Source organism: Ovis aries, chromosome 1 (assembly GCF_016772045.2).
Source record: "Ovis aries strain OAR_USU_Benz2616 breed Rambouillet chromosome 1, ARS-UI_Ramb_v3.0, whole genome shotgun sequence".
In the NCBI taxonomy this organism is placed as follows: Eukaryota; Metazoa; Chordata; class Mammalia; order Artiodactyla; family Bovidae; genus Ovis; species Ovis aries.
Window position 1 is genome coordinate 94,002,009 of NC_056054.1, and position 18,997 is coordinate 94,021,005.

The 18,997-nt window shown below is 44.8% G+C and overlaps 1 protein-coding gene across 17 annotated transcripts in view; it reads right to left on the minus strand.

Annotated features, from left to right (window-relative positions):
• IGSF3 (immunoglobulin superfamily member 3) overlaps window positions 1-18,997 on the minus strand; it is a 132,548-nt gene that overhangs the window by 59,522 nt on the left and 54,029 nt on the right. For all 17 annotated transcript variants that reach the window (XM_060401604.1, XM_042253039.2, XM_042253051.2 and 14 more), the window contains exons 3-4: window positions 6,830-7,207; window positions 3,978-4,388 (exon numbers count right to left, since the gene is read on the minus strand). In XM_060401604.1, the coding sequence (XP_060257587.1) occupies window positions 3,978-4,388; window positions 6,830-7,207 (789 nt within the window). The remainder of the gene's footprint in view (window positions 1-3,977; window positions 4,389-6,829; window positions 7,208-18,997) is intronic.

The following is an 18,997-nucleotide window of genomic DNA, read 5'->3' on the forward strand; positions in this document are numbered from 1 at the left end:
GAGTCACAGAGCCTTGGGTAGGGGAGGCTGTAGCTTCCCAGTTCCAGCTCTGTTCCTCTAAAGAAAACACGGAAGGGAGAATCTCATCACAGGGATGTTTGAATTCCTTGTAGAATCATAAGCTCCAATCTCAACTGTCTTCCTTACACTGGCATTCCCAAGTCTTTATGTCTATTATTAGTGCCTTTGCCTTGTTCTTTTTTTCTTTGGCCACCCTGTGTCGCACGTGGGATCCTAGTTACCATGCTGCTGCTGCTGCTAAGTCGCTTCAGTCGTGTCTGACTCTGTGCGACCCCAGAGACGGCAGCGCAGCAGGCTCCCCCGTCCCTGGGATTCTCCAGGCAAGAACACTGGAGTGGGGTGCCATTTCCTTCTCCAATGCATGAAAGTGAAAAGTGAAAGGGAAGTTGCTCAGTCGTGTCCGACTCCTAGTGACCCCATGGACTGCAGCCCACCAGGCTCCTCCGTCCATGGGATTCTCCAGGCAAGAGGACTGGAGTGGGCTGCCGTCGCCTTCTCTGTTAGTTACCATGACCAGGGATGAAACCCTCGCCCCCTGTGTGGGAAGCACAATCTTAACCACTGGACTACCGGGGAAATCCCACCTTGCCTTGCTCTTATCCCCTATTCCATGCACTATTCAAGCAGATGAGAATCCCGTTTCCCTAAAAACACAGGAATCACAAGAGTGCTTGCTTCCACATTACCCTCCTCGTTTTGTACCCACCCATTCCTCAGGCTCTTCATCTCCTCCCTTCCCACCGGAGCCAGTGTCTTGCCCCAAATACCTATCTTCTCCAGTGAATCAGCCTCTTCCTTTTATCACCCAAACTTGCTGACAAAGTGAACTAGACCCAATGACTCTAGGGTCTCACTTCCAAAATGACACCTGTTGCCTCCGCTTCCCCTCCCAAAAGACCAACCTGAGAGATGTGGGTTTCACTCTGCCAGCCTCTGTCTAGACACACCCACCCACATGGGACTGAACCCATGTCAGCTGCCAGACACTAGCTTTCTGGTCAACCACACTGCAGTAACTTATAACTCAACGTCAGTGATTTAAACAAACAAACAAAAAAAATCACCCCTTCCAAATAAATGCCACCAAAGACTTACAAACAGGCCCCCCAGACCTCAGACTTCCCACTTCCTCAGAGTGAGGCTGGTTGCAACAGTGGCAGTCTTCCTTAGAGTCTTCTGATCTCATGGGAATTCCCCCTCCTGACATGGTGAAGCCTTCACATTGCCAGGTTAAGATGAGATTCCTCCTTTCTGCCCAGCAATTTGCCCTTGATCTTCCCTAGTCAATTAAACCTCTGATTTATGCTTTTTCCAATCCCCTCTCCCTCCTCAGCTCACTGAAATTTTGCTTCTGACCTTCTCCCACACTTCACTGACTGAGCAAATATCTCCAGTGACACCCCCGCCCCCCAACCCATCACAGCCGAAGGCTTAGGTTCTAGCCTCTGGACCAGCTCTCCTACTTTGTGTCCATACCACTTTCCTTCCTGCTTCTTGCCAACTGGCCTGACCACTCTGTTTCTCTGTCACTGGGACTTGCTTCCTTGACCGCCTCTCACTGCCACAGTTCTCCTGGGTCCTTTCCCAATTTCATCCCACGGGCTTCTCCTGGGGCCTCATCAGTCCCAAGTTCAAGCTCCAACTGAGCTCCATGTCTGATGACATGCTGGCTGCTTCACACACAGAGCATCTCCATGAGAGTCTGCTTGCAGGATGGCCTCCTTGACCAAAACTGACAAGAACAAAAGAAAAGCTAACCAGTGCTGCCACCAAGGGGAAGCAGAGGCCTTCAAGTCTGACTCGGCACATTACCTCATCCCTCCTTATCACAGTTCAAGGCATCACCCTGAGCCCCAGCCTCAGGGCTCCCAACAGTTGCGTTCCTCCTTCCCTAGTACGCTCCATCCTGTCTGCCCCTGGCACCCACTGCTCCCTTCCCAGGTCAGCGCCACTGACCCAGCTGCGGCCTCATCAGCCCTTCCCTCCCTGGTCTCCTGACTTCTGATCCAACCTGTCAGGTCAACCCTAGGTGGCCTCCATGGTTTTCCCTTTCTCAAACCCAGTCTGATTGTGCCACTGATGTGTTTACAAATCTCTATTCCCTCCTCCAAGTGTCTACAGCAGTGGTTTTCAGACTCTGCTTGGGCAGAGGAGAGGGGGGGTCTTCCTCTCCACATACAAAGTCTTTTATTGCCTGATACAGAAAACATTTGGTTGAGGCAAGGAGGGGACACTGTAGGCCTCACATGCCTTCCTTCAGCACCTCCCACCATGGCATCTACGCACGCACACCAACACACACACACACACACGTCCACCCACAAAGCGACTGCTCAGGCACCTCTATGGGGCTCCTACGAGTCCAAGGAGAACAGCTTGAGAGATGCTTGGACCAGAGAGTCAAAGCCAAGCTCACATTACAGCAGATGGGGCTTCAGGCCATCTTTCCTATCTCCTATCTCTTATCTCTCACCACTCAGATCTGGAACTCAGCATCTGCCTACCCTTGATTTCTCTGTGCTTGCCAAACATGACAAATAATTCTGTACCTTTATGCTTCTCCTCCTGATGCCTGCTCAAGCTTCAAGCCTCAACTCAAAGTCACCAAATGTGTTGGTTTTCCTGACTCTGCTTTAACGACCCCATCCAGGGAAAACACTGTTGTCAGAAGAATTATATTCACTGTGTCCCCAGGGCACCCCATCCACCACACCATCATCACACTCACTGCCCTCCACTCAGCCCCTGGCTTTCATATCTGCAGTTCCCTAAGGCAGGGACCAAGGGTTCTTCAGCTCTGAGTCCCCGAGGCCTACCACCCCACCTGCAGTGCTGCAGAGACTTACTAAATGTGACTGAAATGAAGTAAGAGAAGGGCAACACTGGGGCCACAATCACTGAACCAGAACATCACTAGGACACGGAGTGAAATCATCGACTTTTTGTTTTTTTTCACCTGGTTTTCCCTTTGCTTAGTCTGGATACATTTGCTGAGCAAATTCCAAAAAAAAAAAAAAAAAAAAAAAAAATCCTGATTCCAAATTGGCAAGATTAAAATAAAGAAGATTAACTGATGCAACCTAATTTAAAAGCATTAAGACTCAAAATGTGGCCCAGACTTCTGAAGCTGCTCTTAAAACCAGCCAGGAAGGGAAGGGATAAATATGAAATAAAGCGCCTTCTGTGGATTTCTTAGTACCAGAAGTTTCAGAAGCTGCTAAATACTCTGGATCCTACAGAACAGATAAAGTGCTCCCAGTCCAGGAGCCTAACCCTCCTTGTAAAGTTCTAACATCCATCAGGCAGCCAGAGAATCGCTTCTGCCCTGTTGGCTCTAGAGCTGTGCTTGACAAAGCGTAGACTGTCTACACTGGAAGTATACTGAAAACTCAGCTTCCCAGGTCCCAACCCGGAATCCTGACTCAGAAATTTGTACTGCGCAAGCCTGGGCATCTGTGCTATTAGGTAAGTCAGAATGACAGAACAAGTGGCAAGAGAGCTATGCAGAGACCAAGACCACCACCATTTAACTGGAGCAAATGGGGCAGGAGAGTCAAGAGACAGGTCCTGAAGAGAAGTCCCCCCCACAGCCTGTACTTCAGGCACTCCAGCTCATCTCCCACAAACCACTCCTCTGATTGTCAGAACAACGGCAGCCCCTCATTAGAGGTGAGCGGCAATGCAAGGACCCTTGGGCACTTCCTGCATCTCCATGCCGACACAACCATACCCTCCAACCAAAATTAGTGGACTGAGTGCCCACAGTACGCCTGCCCCCAGCCCAGCTGAAGCAGCCACCAATAGCTGTCAGCTCTAATCTGAAGCCCAGCTGGACTCAGGGGCTGGGAGAGCACAGGGAGAGAGGGTCAGGGCTTGGGATACCTGGCCCCTAGGGACCCAGAGTACTTGCAGAGTCATCAAAGGAGTCTGCACCACCTCGCACCAGACAGACTCACCAGTGGGCTGGACGTTGACCACGGTCCCCTCAGAACGCTTTCGGGTCATGGGGTACCACGAGCCGTCCGGGTCCTGGATCCACTCAGTGGCCTCGCAGTAGAACTCGCCCTGGTCGAAGGGCTGCAGGTGGAAGATGGTGAGGCGGAAGGTGGTGCTCCCCAGCTTGTCCAGGCGCACTTCACCCAGGCTCTGCCTCTGCGCATAGTCGTTGCTCGACTGCAGCACAAAGTTCCGGCTCAGGGCGATGACCTCCACCGGCTTCTCACCGCCCCGCTGCCGGAGCCAGGCCACTGACACGTGGCTGTGCTGCAGTGTCTCCGTGGACGTGTCACATGTGAGCTCCAGGCGGTCCTGCTCCACTCTGTGCAACGTCTGGGGCACAGAGGTGGCCTGCAGGGTGTCCGGGATCACTGCAACACAGGAACCGCCCCAAGCACGGTCAGCAGGCCACAGATCTCACACTCGAGGGGCTGAGTGCCAACCCACCCAGGCTTCCACAGTTCTGTGGGGCCACGGAGGACCGTGGGCAGCACAGAAACAGAACGAGACTTCTGCCTGGGTTTGGACTGCAACTATTTGGCACTTATGCTTCCTGTCTGGTATTTCAATAACACTCGGATAAAAAAGTGGGTTGGGAGCAGAGGGATAAATTGAGAATTTGGGATTAACAAAGACACACTATATATATAAAACAGAAAACAACAAGGGCTTACTGTATAGCACAGGGAACTATATTCAATATCTTATAATAACCTATAACAGAAAGCAATTTGAAAAAGTACATATATATTTATGTGTGTGCGTGTAAGTGAATCACTCTGCTGTACACCTGAAATATTGTAAATCAGCTACACTTCAATTAAAAAATTGTACGTTTGTAGACATTACATTTCATTTTACACAATAAATGAACTCACAGAAAATAACATGTCAAAGAAATTTTATGTCAAGTGAAGTAAGACTTTGTTGTTCAAGGTGAAATTGCTTTCAGAACTTTAACTTGGCTACTGACTCATCTTCAAACAAAAGGAGTTTCTGGAAGTTGGAGCGTCACATTTTCAATACAACTTACTCATTTTCTCCTTTCTAGCCACTCCACGCCCATGTTCCCCCAACTCACGTCAGCAATGCAGTGCTCTAAAAAGCTATTTCTTCTTTTTTTTTAAAAAAAGAAAGGGTTGTGGTAGACAGAAACAGCAGGATCCTCGGTTTTTTAGTAGGTTTAATTTTCATATAACTCATGTGTCAACATGTGTCCGTGGGCTGGAAGGAAGCCATGAAATGGGGATGAGTCAGGCAAGCGATAAGATTACCTCTGTGGTCACCTGGTCAGCATTTTACTCTGGAGACTAAACACCATCCTCTTCTCTGATTTGAAGGGTGGAAATTTTGATTTCCAGTTTCTATTATCTTAAGTAAGCCTGGAAGTTATGACTTGGACAGAAAAACAGAATGGCCTTGATATTTCTGACCCTTCACACTGGGAAACACTGTGGCCCAGAGCCAACCACACGGAAATCTCCCTCCCTCCTCCAGCTCCCTCCATCAGCTGGGGAGCACAGGGGTAAACGGAGGCTGGTGCACAAAGAGCTGGCGCACAGTTCCTTACTCTGGCACCAAAGGACACACAGACCCACTCCAGGTCTGAGCAGAGTCCTGCAGCCACACTTGCTTCCTGACACAGCAGCACCCCCAGGTGGCTCAGAGACGCCATCTAAAGGCCCATCATTTCCTGGAGGTTTGGCCTCTTCCTGCAGATGACACATGCTTCATCTTCCTCATCAGTTCTTCAGCTTATCAACCACAAATGTCCTTGCCCTATATTTTTATATCCCCTTTCATCAGTTAGAGAGGGTCAATTAACCTCCTCAAGTTCTTAACATCTGCATTAGACCTTCTTCTTTAAGTTGCAGCTTCAACCTTCTATTTACAAGTGAACACACAAAACTTGCTTCACCTATGCCACTTGGTGACCTCTAAAATATCTGGGGAGCTTTGGATTCTTCTTTTAAAGTCAAATGCTATGTTATGTGCTCAGCTGCTCAGTTGTATACGACTCTTTGTAGCCCTGTGGACTGTAGCCTGCCAGGCTCCTCTGCCAATAGAATTTTCCAGGCACGAGTATTGGAGTAGGTTGCCATTTCCTACTCCTGGGAATCTTCTCAACCCAGGGATTGAACTTACGTCTCTTGCATCTCCTGCATTGGTAGGCAGATTCTTTACCACTAGCGCCACCTGGGAAGCCCTAAAGAGTCAAATAAAACTGTAGTATAAAAGAAGTGACTTAGTGTTATGGACTGAATGTTTGTGCTCTCCCCTGTCCCCCAAATTCCTGTGTTGAAACCCAATCCCCACTGTGTTGGTATCTGGAAATGAGGCCTTTGGGATGTGATTAGGTCATGAGGATGAAGTTCTCATAAACTGGATTAGTGCTCCTTTAAAAAAATTTTTTTGGCCACACTGCCTGGCATATGGCAGTTCCCCAACTAGATCCTTAGTTCCCCAACCAAGGATCTAACCTGAATCCCCTGCACTGAAAGCACAGACTGCCAGGGAAAAAGATTCAGGGATTAGTGCCGTTATAAAGGGACCCCAGACAGCTCTCTTGTTCCCTTTCTGCCACGTAAGGAGACAAGAGAGAGTTAGTACTCAGCAATCCCCATGAGGGTCCTCCTCAGAACTGCCCACACTGGCACCCTGATTATCCAGGCTTCCAGCCTCCAGAACAGTGAGAAGTAACTGCTTGTTGTCTAAGCACCCAGTCCAGTCTATGATAATTTATTTTAACAGCTCAAACTCACTACGACACTCAGGTAGAACACCAGCCACATGAACACAGTTATCTCCTTACCCACGACGGTCGTCTTGGCGCTGTAACTCCCGAAGTACCGCTCATCAGTGCTGGGTGTGTGGCACTCGTACACCCCGGCATCCCGGGTCTGGAGATCAATGATGTGTAATAAGGCCAAGTTCCCCTGGACCCTCTCCACGTAGATCTGCCTGCTGCGGACACGCTGCGTGTAGATGGCATAAGAGAAGGTGTCGTCCATGGTGCTGACAATCTGGATCTCGCGTTCCGGGGCCTTGGGCATGTAAATGGACCACTGGAAATTCTGCTCAGAGGGCCCCTGGAAGCCGCTCACGTTGCACCAGATGGTGATGTGAGAGCCCTCTGTGCGGTACAGGGGTCCTTCCTGGATGCTGACTTGCCGCTGCGCTGACACGACACCTGTGGGGGAGACACACACAACGGGCTCTCTCACTTCTCAGACTAAAATGCAAAGCAGGCAGCAATCTACAAAGGGTTTGTTATTCAAGTGACATGATAATAATATAAATAACTTAGCGGCCCTTTCTGAGGCGCTCTGTGATTTATAAATATTAATTAAAACATTCCATGGTAAGGCACTGTCCCTAATTTGCATATATGAGAATGTGATCGTGCAAGGACATGGTCCTGTTATTTATTCAATGGCTGACCCTTGGGAATTTCATTTAGTCTCTCTGTCATTTAGGCAGCAGTTTTATATCTACTTATTAGTGCTCTTTATAAAGTTTTTTAATAAAATGAGCACAGAAAGTTGCATCCTTGGCACAAATTCAGAGGAGAACAAAAGCAATCACCTTGCAATCTGGCGGAAATTAAATGCTCCTTTCTTGATTGGAGAGCTGGAAGGAGGGAGTCCTGGGTCCTTTCTTTGGTTCCACACCCTTATTTGCAAAGGTAGCTACTCCCAGGCCACCACGGACACATTCCTTACACCCTCTTGCCTCCACACGTGGAAGTAGAACTGAGCTCCTAAAGGCTGCTGTTCACATCAACAGAAATGGGAAGGGCTGACGCAGAACCCTGCAGCCCAGATGCCCACATACCACCGATGGGGGCAACTGTCAGTGCCACCCCAAGTCAAAGAAGTTTCCAGGCTGCCCTGGAAACTGGGCTCTGGTTCACCAACGGCTGCCCCACGTCCTGGCTGGGATCTGCTTCTCCCAGTGGCCTCTGCCTGCCTTTGCTACGCTCTTAACATGGTCTCCCCTTGCAGACTTGGGGACAAGAGAGATAGTGAGTTTGCTTTCTTATTCCACGCCAGCACAACTGACTCTGCCTGAGCCACTGAGAAGGCGGCAGGGGACATGACCCTGCGGCAGGTAACGGCTAGTTGCAGCTCTGCCAGGAACTGGAGCTGGTGTTGCTGTCTGGGACAAGCGGCTTTTCCTTTCTGGACCTTGATCTCTTCATCCATAAGATGATTTCTAGGAAGGCTTTGGAGGGGACTAGCATGTGTGACTAGCTTTGTCACTTATTACCTGTGACCTTGGATAAGTGACTTAACCTCTTGAAGCCTATATCCTCATCCATAAAATGGGGATAATCATGTGTGCCTCACAGAGTTATCAAAAAGACTGAATAAGACAAGATCTGTAGCGCCCCTAGCATAGGGTTAGCCCCTAATTAGTCCTTAAAGAAGAGCTGCTTGATCAAACCAGTCTATCCTAAAGGAAATCAACCCTGAATATTCATTGGAAGGACTGATGCTGAAGCTGAAACTCCAATACTATGGCCACTTGATGTGAAGAGCCGACTTATCAGAAAAGACCCTGATGCTGGGAAAGATCGAAAGCAGGAGAAGAAGGGGATGACAGAGGATGAGATAGCTGAATGGCATCACCAACTCAACGGACATGAGTTTGAGCAAGCTCCGGGAGTTGGTGATGGACAGGGAAGCCCGGTGTGCTGCAGTCCATGGGGCTGAAAAGAGTCAGACAGGACATAGCAACTGAAGAACAACATAGGAAGAGCTCTGGCTAGAACATTCTATGGCTCTGGATCCACAGGGAACAGGATTTTGGCCAGTGATCCCTCAAGGTCAGGCCAATGGCCTCTTGACAATGACACCATCTCTGGGCCACCCACTTCCACCCACAGCTGCAGCCCATTCCCATTTCCATGAAAACTTCCCCCACTCCCCCTCTGAAAGGCAATCACGGCTGCCCCAGTGTAAACGTATCTGAAGTGGATCCAGCTGGGGAACAGCTGGGATGGCTCAAATCCTAGTGGGAAGCAGCTCTAAGCCCAGCCTGGGGGGTGCCTGGGCCTTAAAGCAAACTGATCTAATCTAAAACAGACCTTACAAGGAAAGGCCTGTGGCCTATAAACTTTTATTTATGCAGAATCTTTTCTCCCAAACAAACTCTTCCATGGAATGCCATCTTGGCTTAAGCAACAGAAGCAAGGAAAGTGAAAAAGAGGGTAGGAGTGTGGCAAATCAAATCAAAGTGGTATGTGGATTCACTTGACATATTCCGGTTGACAGCATTTACGACTGTATTCAAGATGGTTGACAAACAGCTCGTTAGTTATCTTCAGTATGTTAAAATGCAGTGTGTTGCGTTTTTACTATGTATATTCTTTCTCTGACAACGTAAAAAAACAAACAAACTATATATATATATATATATATATATATATATATATATAGGCTTCCCTGGTGACTCAGATGGTAAAGAATCCACCTGTAATGCAGGAGACCTGGGTTTGAGACCTGGTTGGGAAGATCCCCAGGAGGAGGGCATGGCAACCCACCACAGTATTCTTGCCTGGAGAATCCCCATGGACAGAGAGGAGCCTGGCGGGCTCCATGGGGTCGCAAAGAGTCGGGCGTAACTGAGCGAGTAAGCGCTATATATATATATACATAGTGACACTTGAGCCAAATGTTTGAAGCCCTCTGGAAATGGAGAACTTTGAAAACAATATAACTACATTCATAACATTTAGGTCTCCCTGCATTTTAGTGTTATATGACAAAATAGCCTCAACCAGTCCCCACCTGCTACAAAGAGGACTGGACACAGGTCAAGACAAGCCAGCATCTTTCTTCAAGGCAGGACTTAACCTTAGACCTGCACTGGAATCACCCAGAGAGCTTTAAAAAATAACAGGGCCTGGACCCCACCCCAAGTAACTGATCTGGTGTGCAGAAACCTGGGTATTAGGGTTTGTGTTTTTTTTTTTTAACTCAACACAGAGCAGTGTCAAGATGTCTCTATTGATAGAGTGTCAGCCAGGGGCTCAAACAAAAAGACCAGATACTGATTTAAGGCTCTCAATAGCTTTGAACTCCTGCCTTCACCGATCTGGGTCAAGAAAGTTTTACTCTCCTCCAGTGAATGGGCAACAGAAAGCAGCTGAGGCCCATCAGACACTGGCTGCGGTGACACAATGCTGAGTCCACGAAGCATGCATTCTAGTTACAGACCTTACGGAAGCACTACATCAGGGGAGCATACACATTATTCCCCAGAAAGGTAAACAGTGCTAAGTGGCCTGAATGAGCCAGGGCACCAGGGTCAAAACAACTTGTCTCCTGTCGGAAGCTGGTTATAAACAGTCCTGGCAAATAAACAAACAGAGAGTAGACTGTACTTTCACCACACACATTCAGCTACACCTGCTTATTAAATATCTCCTTAATTTCCCTCCCACCACACAAAGGGCCTTTGAACCCTGAAAATAATGCTGTTCTTAGGAAGTGGGCCTTAGCATAGAAATAGAAATGAACTTTTTCTTCTCAGTGGTCTAATTCCCCTTCCATACCCCTCACCTTCCCCATTTCCTTCTCTGGGCACTGCCCCTACTATCCAGATCTCATTCTCCTAAAGCTGTGCTGTGCTAAGTCACTTCAGTCATGTTCAGCTCTTTGCAACCCTATGGCCTGTATGTAGCCCACCAGCCTCCTCTGTCCATGAGATTCTCTAGGCAAGAATACTAGAGTGGGTTGCCATGCCCTCCTCCAAGGGATCTTCCCAACCCAGGGATCAAACCTGCGTCTCTTATGTCCCCTGCATTGCTAGGCAGGTTCTTTACCACTAGCACCACCTGGGAAGCCATTCCTAAACACTGCTACCTTCAAAAAGACCCAGGTCCCCAACCCTGGCCAAGGCATCCCCTAACTCCACTGCACCTTTCATCTTCCCTCAGCCCACAACAGAAGGTTCCTCCGGGCTGGGATCACCTTTTTCTTAAGTAATATTTTTTCTTTGGACATTTCTGCACTCTCTGAATTATTTTGCAATAAGCAAGTATCACTTTTTAAATTAAAACAATCCTAAGTATTATATATAACTGTATAAAAAGGACTAGACAGACACAAAAGACAGTAGAGTGGGAAACAAAAATAGGAACAAAAAACAAGGGCAACAAAAAATATTAATGAAAATGGTAGATATTAATTCAACTATATCACAACAATCTAAATGTACCAATTAAAAGACTGAGATTGTCAGAGTGGATTGAAAACACGACCCAGCAATATCTTACCCACAAGAAACCACTTTAAACATAAAGACACAAAGATTAAAAATAAATGGGTGGGACTTCCCTGGTGGTTCAGTGGATAAGAGTCCGCCGGCCAGTGCAGGGACACAGGTTCAGTCCCTGGTCCACAGGCCTCAGGGCAGCTAAGCCTATGCACCACAGCTACTAAATATGGGCCTAAAGCCTGTGCCCTGTGACAGGAAAAGCCACGGTGATGAGAAGCCCCACTCATTGCTCCTAGCTGAAGGCTCCACTCAGCAACGAAGCCCAGTGCAAACAAAGACAAGAAAAGTCACTGAGTGGAGAAAAATATACCATGTTAATTCTAATCAAAAGAGCTGCAGTGGCTATCGTAATTTTAGACAGACTTCAAAGTAAGGGAAATTATCAGCAACGAAGAAGGACATTACGTAGAGATTTTAAAAAAAGAGTTAATTCTTCAAGAAGATATAACAGTTCTTACTGTGTATGCATATAACGACAAAGCCTCAAACTACATAAGGCAAAAAGTGAGACAACTGTAAGGAGAAATAGACAAATCCACTATCATAGCTGATGACTTCAACACCCTTCTCTCAGAAATGGACAGAATCAGCAAGCAGAAAACCCATAAGGAACAAAGCTGAACTCAACAATATCTTCAATCAGCTGGATACAACAGACATCTACAGACTTCATCCAACCACAGCAGAAGATACATTCTTCTCATGCTCACATAGAACATTCACCAACATAGACCACGTTCTGGGCCACAAAACACCCCTTAACAAAAAACTCGTAATAACTTCTTTTCATTTGTTTGTTTATGTGGCTGCACTGGGTCCGAGCTGCGGCACATGGGGTCTTCCACTGCAGCACGCAGACTCTGCAGGTGCGGTGCCTGGGCTCAGGAGCATGTAGGCTCTCTAGCTGTGGTGCAAGGGCTTAGTTGTTCCGAGGCATGCGAGATCTTAGTTCCCTAACCAGGGATCAAACCCATGTTCCCTGCATTGTAAGGTAGATTCCTAACCACTGGACCACCAGGGAAGTCCACCCTTAACAAATTTTTAAAAATTGAATGATATAATATCTGTTGGCAAACCAAAATGGAATTAGCCTAGAAATGGCTAACAGATAACTGGAAAACAGCAAGCTATGCGGAGATTAAACGACACACTTCTAAATAACACACACACACAAAATCTCAAGAGAAATAAATTTTTTATCTAAATGAAAATTAAAATACAACTTATCAAAAGCTATGATATTCAGGGAAAGCAGTGCTTAGAGGAAAATTTATAGTATTAAATTAGAAAAGAAGAAAAACTTTAAATCAGTAAGTTTCCACCTTAGGAAACTAGGAAAGGAAGAGTAAAGTAAATCCAAAGTAAGCAGAATAAATAAGAATTAGAGCAGGAAAAAAAAAAAAGAATTAGGGCAGAAATCAATGAAATTAAAAACAGAAAATCAATAGAGAAAGTCAATGAAACCAAAGGCTGGTGTTTTTAAAAGATCAATAAAATCAATAACGCTCTAGCGAGGTTAACAAAGAAAAAAAGAGAATGTAAGTTATTAGTATCCAAAATGAAAGAGAGGGAATTATAAGATCCCATGGAGATTAAAAGAACAGTAAAGGAAAGCTATGAACAACTCTGGGCTTCCCAGGTGGTGCTAGTGGTAAAGAACCTGCCTGCCAATGTAGGAGACATAAGTGATGCAGGTTCAGTCCCTGGACTGGGAAGGTCCCCTGGAAGAGGGCATGGCAATCCAGTCCAGTATTCTTGCCTGGAGAATGCCATGGACAGCAGAGCCCAGTGGGCTACGGTCCACAGGGTCGCAAAGAGTCAGACACACCTGAAGTGACTTAGCAACAGTAGCATGAACAACTCTGTGACCACAAATTTGATAACCCAGATGAAACAGACCAACTCCTTGAAATAAACAATCTGCAAAAGTCACATAAGAAGCAAAGATGACCTGAATAGGTCTATACCTGTTAAGGACAGGCTTAATAGTATGGGCTTCCCTGGTGGCTCAGCTGGTAAAGCTGGCTCAGCACCCTCACCTGCAATGAGGGAGACCTGGGTTTGATCCTTGGGTTAGGAAGATCCCCTGGAGAAGGAAAAGGCTACCCACTCCAGGATTCTGGCCTGGAGAATTCCATGGACAGAGGAGCCTGGCAGGCTGCAGTCTATTGGGTCGCAATGAGTCAGACATGACTGAGCAACTTTCACTTTCACTATACCTATTAAAGACATTACATCAATAATTAAAAACCTTTCAAAACAGAAAGCACCAGGCCCAGATGGGGTCACTGGTGAATTCTACCCAACGTTTAAGGAAGAAATTATACCAATTCTCCACAATATCTTTTTTGGGCAGAAACAAAGGGAACAGCTCTTCCTAACTCATTCTATTAATATCAGGCCAGCATTACCCTGATACCAAAATCAACAACGGCATTATAAGAAAAGAAAACTACAGACCAATATTTCTCAAGAACACAGGTGCAAAAATTCCCAAGAAAATATTAGCAAATCAAATCCAAAAAGTATAAAAAGACGTATATACTAGAACCAGTGAGATTCATCCCAGGTATACTTATTCAATATTGGAAAATCAACTAATGTAATACATCATATCAAACTTTAAAAAGGAAAAACCACATGGTCATTTCAACAGATGCAGAAAAAGCATTTGACAAAATTCAACACTCATTCACTATAAACTTGCAGTAAACTAGGAATAGAGACTTTCTCAACTTGACAAAGACTACCTACAAAATACCTTTAGCTAACATCACACTGACCGGTGAGAAGCTCAAAACGTTTCCACTAAGATCAAGAACAATGCAAATATATCCCTTCTTGCCATTCCCTTACAATAAGGCAAGAAAAAAGAGTGTACATATTGGTATACTCTTAAAAGGTCTACATAGTGGGGAGGAAGACAAAACTCTTTGCTTGCAGGTGACATGATTGCCTGTATTAAAATTAAAAAAAAATTATTGCCAAAATACTACTGAACTAATAAGTGATTATAGCAAGATTGCAGGATACAATAGGTTAATACAGAAGTCAAGTGCTTTTCTACAAACCAATAATTAACAAATGAGAATTTAAAGTTAAAAGCATAATAATCACTTACATTAGCATGATAAAATTTAGTCAACTGATCTCTGACACAAGGCAAAGGCAAAACAATGGAATAAAGATAGCCTCTTCAACAAAGAGTGTTCAAACAACTAGATACATGCCAAAAAAAAAAAAAAAAAAGAATCTAGACACAGACCTTACACACTTCACAAAAATTAACTCAAAACAGATTACGGACCTAAGTGTAAGATGCAAAACTGTAAAACCCCTAGAAGATAACACAGGAGAAAGTACAGATAACCTCTGATATGGTAATGTCTTTTTAGCCACAACACCAAAGGCATGATCCATGAAAGAAATAATTGATGAGTTGGCTTTCATTAACATTTAAAATTTCACCTCTGTGAAAGCCAATATCAAGAGAATTAAAAGATAAGTCACAAACTGGGAGAAAGTATTTGTAAAAAACATATTTGATAAAGAACTGTTATGCAAAATATAAAACCAAATCTTAAAACAATAAGAAAAAAAAACCTGATTAAAAAATGAGCCAAAGATCTTTAATGGATACCCCACCATAAAAGATATACAGATTGGAAGTGAGCATATGAAAAGATGTTCCACACCACACGTCATCAAGGAAATGCAAATTAAATCAACAAACGAGAATGGCCAAAATCCAGAACACTGACAACACCAAATGCTGGCGACTGTGTGCAGCAAGAGGAACACTCATTCATTGTTGGTAGAAATGCAAAACGGTACTGACGTTTTGGAAGACAGTTTCGTGGTATCTTGTATCTTTCCGTACAATTCAGCACTTGTGCCCCTTGGCATTTACACAATGAAACTGAAAGCTTCTATCTACACAAAAACCTACACATGGATATTTACAGCAGTTCTCTTCATATCTGCTGAAACGTCGAAGTAAATGAGATGTCCTTCAGTAGGTGAAAGGATAAACTGTGATACATCCAGACAACCAAGTATTGTTCAACAGTAAAAAGAAATGGGCAATCAAGCCATGAAAAGATACAGAGGAACTTGAAAATACATATTATTAAGTGAAAGAAGCCTGTCGGAAAATGCTATACATTGTATGATTTCAAGTAAATGACATTCTGCAAAATGCAAAACCGTGGAGACAGATCCGTCTCCATAAAGATCACTGACAATGGAGGGCAGGGATATGAACAGGCAGAGCACTAATATTTTTAGGGCAGTGAAAATACTCTGTATGATACCACAATGATGGACCCATATCATTATGCATTTGTCCAAACCCACAGAGTGTATAACACCAGTAGAGAACCCTGAGATAAACCATGGACTTTGGATGATTATAGTATGTTAACATATTCCTGGTTTAAAAATTTACCTCTCTGATGAGTGATGGTGATAATGGGGCAAGTTATGCATGCCTAAGGGACTAAGGGTATATGGAAAATCTCTGCATCTGCCTCTTAATCTTACTGTACACCCAAAACTGCGCTAAAAAAACCAAAGTCCTTATAAAGAACTCATACAACTCAACAGCAAAGAAACACTCTGATGAGAAAATGGGCAGAGCATCTGAACAGATTATTTTTTGCAAAGAAGACACACAAACGGCCAACAGACACCTGAAAAGATGCTCAACATCACTAATCATCAGGGAAATGCAAATTAAAATCACAATGAGGAATCATCTCATACCTATTAGAATGCTACTATCAAAAAGACAAGAAATAACAAGTGTTGACGAGGATGTGGTAAAGGGGAATTTTTGTGTCCTGTTGGTGGGAATTTAATTGGTGCAGACACTATGGAAAAAAAGAGAGAAGGAAGAAAAAAAGAAGCTAAAGGCAAAGGAGAAAAGGAAAGATATATCCATTTGATTTTGGAGTTTCAAAGAATAGCAAGGAGGGATAAGAACAGCAAGGAGAGTTAAGTGATCAATGCAAAAAAAATAGAGGAAAACAATAGAATGGGATAGACTAGAGATCTCTTAAAGAAATTTAGAAATACCAAGGGAAGATTTCATGCAAAGATGGGCACAATAAAGGACATAAATGGTATGAACCTAACTTATTTAACTTATATGCAGAGTACATCATGAGAAACGCTGGGCTGGAGGAAGCACAAGCTGGAATTAAGATTGCCAAGAGAAATATCAATAACCTCAGATATGCAGATGACACCACCCTTATGGCAGAAAGTGAAGAAGAACTAAAGAGCCTATTGATGAAAGTGAAAGAGGAAAGGGAAAAAGTTGGCTTAAGGCTCAACATTCAGAAAACTAAGATCATGGCATCCGGTCCCATCACTTTATGGCAAACAGATGGGGAAACAGTGGAAACAGTGGCTGACTTTATTTTTCTGGGCTCCAAAATCACTGCAGATGGTAACTGCAGCCATGAAATTAAAACACACTTACTCTTTGGAAGGAAAGTTATGACCAACCTAGATAGCATATTAAAAAGCAGAGACATTACTTTGCCAACAAAGGTCCATCTAGTCAAGGCTATGGTTTTTCCAGTAGTCATGTATGGATGTGAGAGTTAGACTATAAAGAAAGGCGAGCACAGAAGAATTGATGCTTTTGAACTGTGGTGTTGGAGAAGACTCTTGAGAGTCCCTTAGACTGCAAGGAGATCCAACCAGTCCATCCTAAAGGAGATCAATCCTAGGTGTTCATGGAAAGGAATGACATTGAAGCTGAAATTCCAATACTTTGCCCACCTGATGCGAAGGGCTGATTCACTGGAAAAGACCCTGATGCTGGGAAAGATTGAGGGCAGGAGGAGAAGGGGATGACAGAGGATGAGATGGTTGGATGGCATCACCGACTCGATGGACATGGGTTTGGGTGGACTCCAGGAGTTGGTGACGGACAGGGAGGCCTGGCATGCTGCGCTTCATGGGGTTGCAGAGTCGGACACAACTGAGCGACTGAACTAACAGAAGCAGAATATATTAAGAAGAGGTGCCAAGAATACACAGAACTACTATACAAAAAAATCCTCATGACCCAGATAACCATGATGGTATGATCACCCACCTAGAGCCAGACATCCTGGGGTGCAAAGTTAAGCGGGCCTTAGGCAGAATTATTATGAACAAAGTTAGTGGAGGTGATGGAATTCCAGTTGAGCTATTTCAAACCCTAAAAAATGATACTGTTAAAGTGCTGCACTCAATATGCCAGCAAATTTGGAAAACTCAGCAGTGGCCACAGGACTGGAAAAGGTCAGTTTTCATTCTAATCCCAAAGAAGGGCAATGCCAAAGAACGTTCAAACTACTGTACAATTGCACACATCTCACACACTAGCAAAGTAATGCTCAAAATTCTCCAAGCCAGGCTTCAACAGTACGTGAACCATGAACTTCCAGATGTTCAAGCTGGATTTAGAAAAGGTAGGGGAACCAGAGATTAAATTGCCGACATCAGTTGGATCATCGAAAAAGCTAGAGAGTTCCAGAAAAACATCGACTTCTGCTTTATTGATTATGCCAAAGCCTTTGACTGTATGCTGCTAAGCTGCTGATAAGTCGCTTCAGTCGTGTCTGACTCTGTGCGACCCCATAGACAGCAGCCCACTAGGCTCCTCTGTCTCCGGGATTCTCCAGGCAAGAATACTGGAGTGGGTTGCCATTTCCTTCTGCAACGCATGAAAGTGAAAAGCGAAAGTGAAGTCGCTCAGTCGTGCCCGACTCTTAGTGACCCCATGGACTGTAGCCCACCAGGCTCCTCAGTCCATGGGATTTTCCAGGCAAGAGTACTGGAGTGGGGTGACTGTATAGATCACAACAAATTATGGAAAATTCATAAAGAGATGAGAAAACCAGACAACCTTACCTGCCTCCTGAGAAATCTGTATACAGGTCAAAGAAGCAACAGTTAGAACTGCACATGGAACAACTGACTGGTTCCAAATCAGGAAAGGAGTATGTCAAGGCTGTATATTATCACCCTGCTTATTAAACTTATATGCAAAATGCCAGGCTGGATGAAGAACAAGCTGGAATCAAGATTGCTGGGAAAAATATCAATAACCTCAGATACATAGATGACACCACCCTTATGGCAGAAAGTGAAGAAGAACTAAAGAGATTCTTGATGAAAGTGAAAGAGGAGAGAGAGGAGAGTGAAAAAGTTGGCTTAAAACTCAATATTCAGGAAACTAAGTTCATGGCATCTGGTCCCATCTCTTCATGGCAAATAGAGGGGGAAACAATGGAAACAGTGATAGACTTTATTTTGGGGGGCTCCAAAATCACTGCAGATGGTGACTGCAGCCATGAAATTAAAAGATGTTTGCTCCTTAGAAGAAAAGTTATGAGCAACCTAGACAGCATATTAAAAAGCAGAGACATTACTTTGCCAACAGAGGTCCGTCTAGTCAAAGCTTTGGTTTTTCCAGTAGTCATGTATGGATGTGAGAGCTGGACTATAAAGAAAGCTGACCACTGAAGAATTGATGCTTTTGAACTGTGGTGTTGGAGAAGACTCTTGAGAGTCCCTTGCACTGCAAGGAGATCCAACCAGTCCATCCTAAAGGAAATCTGTCCTGAATATCCATTGGAAGGACTTAAGCTGAAGCTGAAGCTCCAATACTTTGGCTACCTGATGCGAAGAACTGACT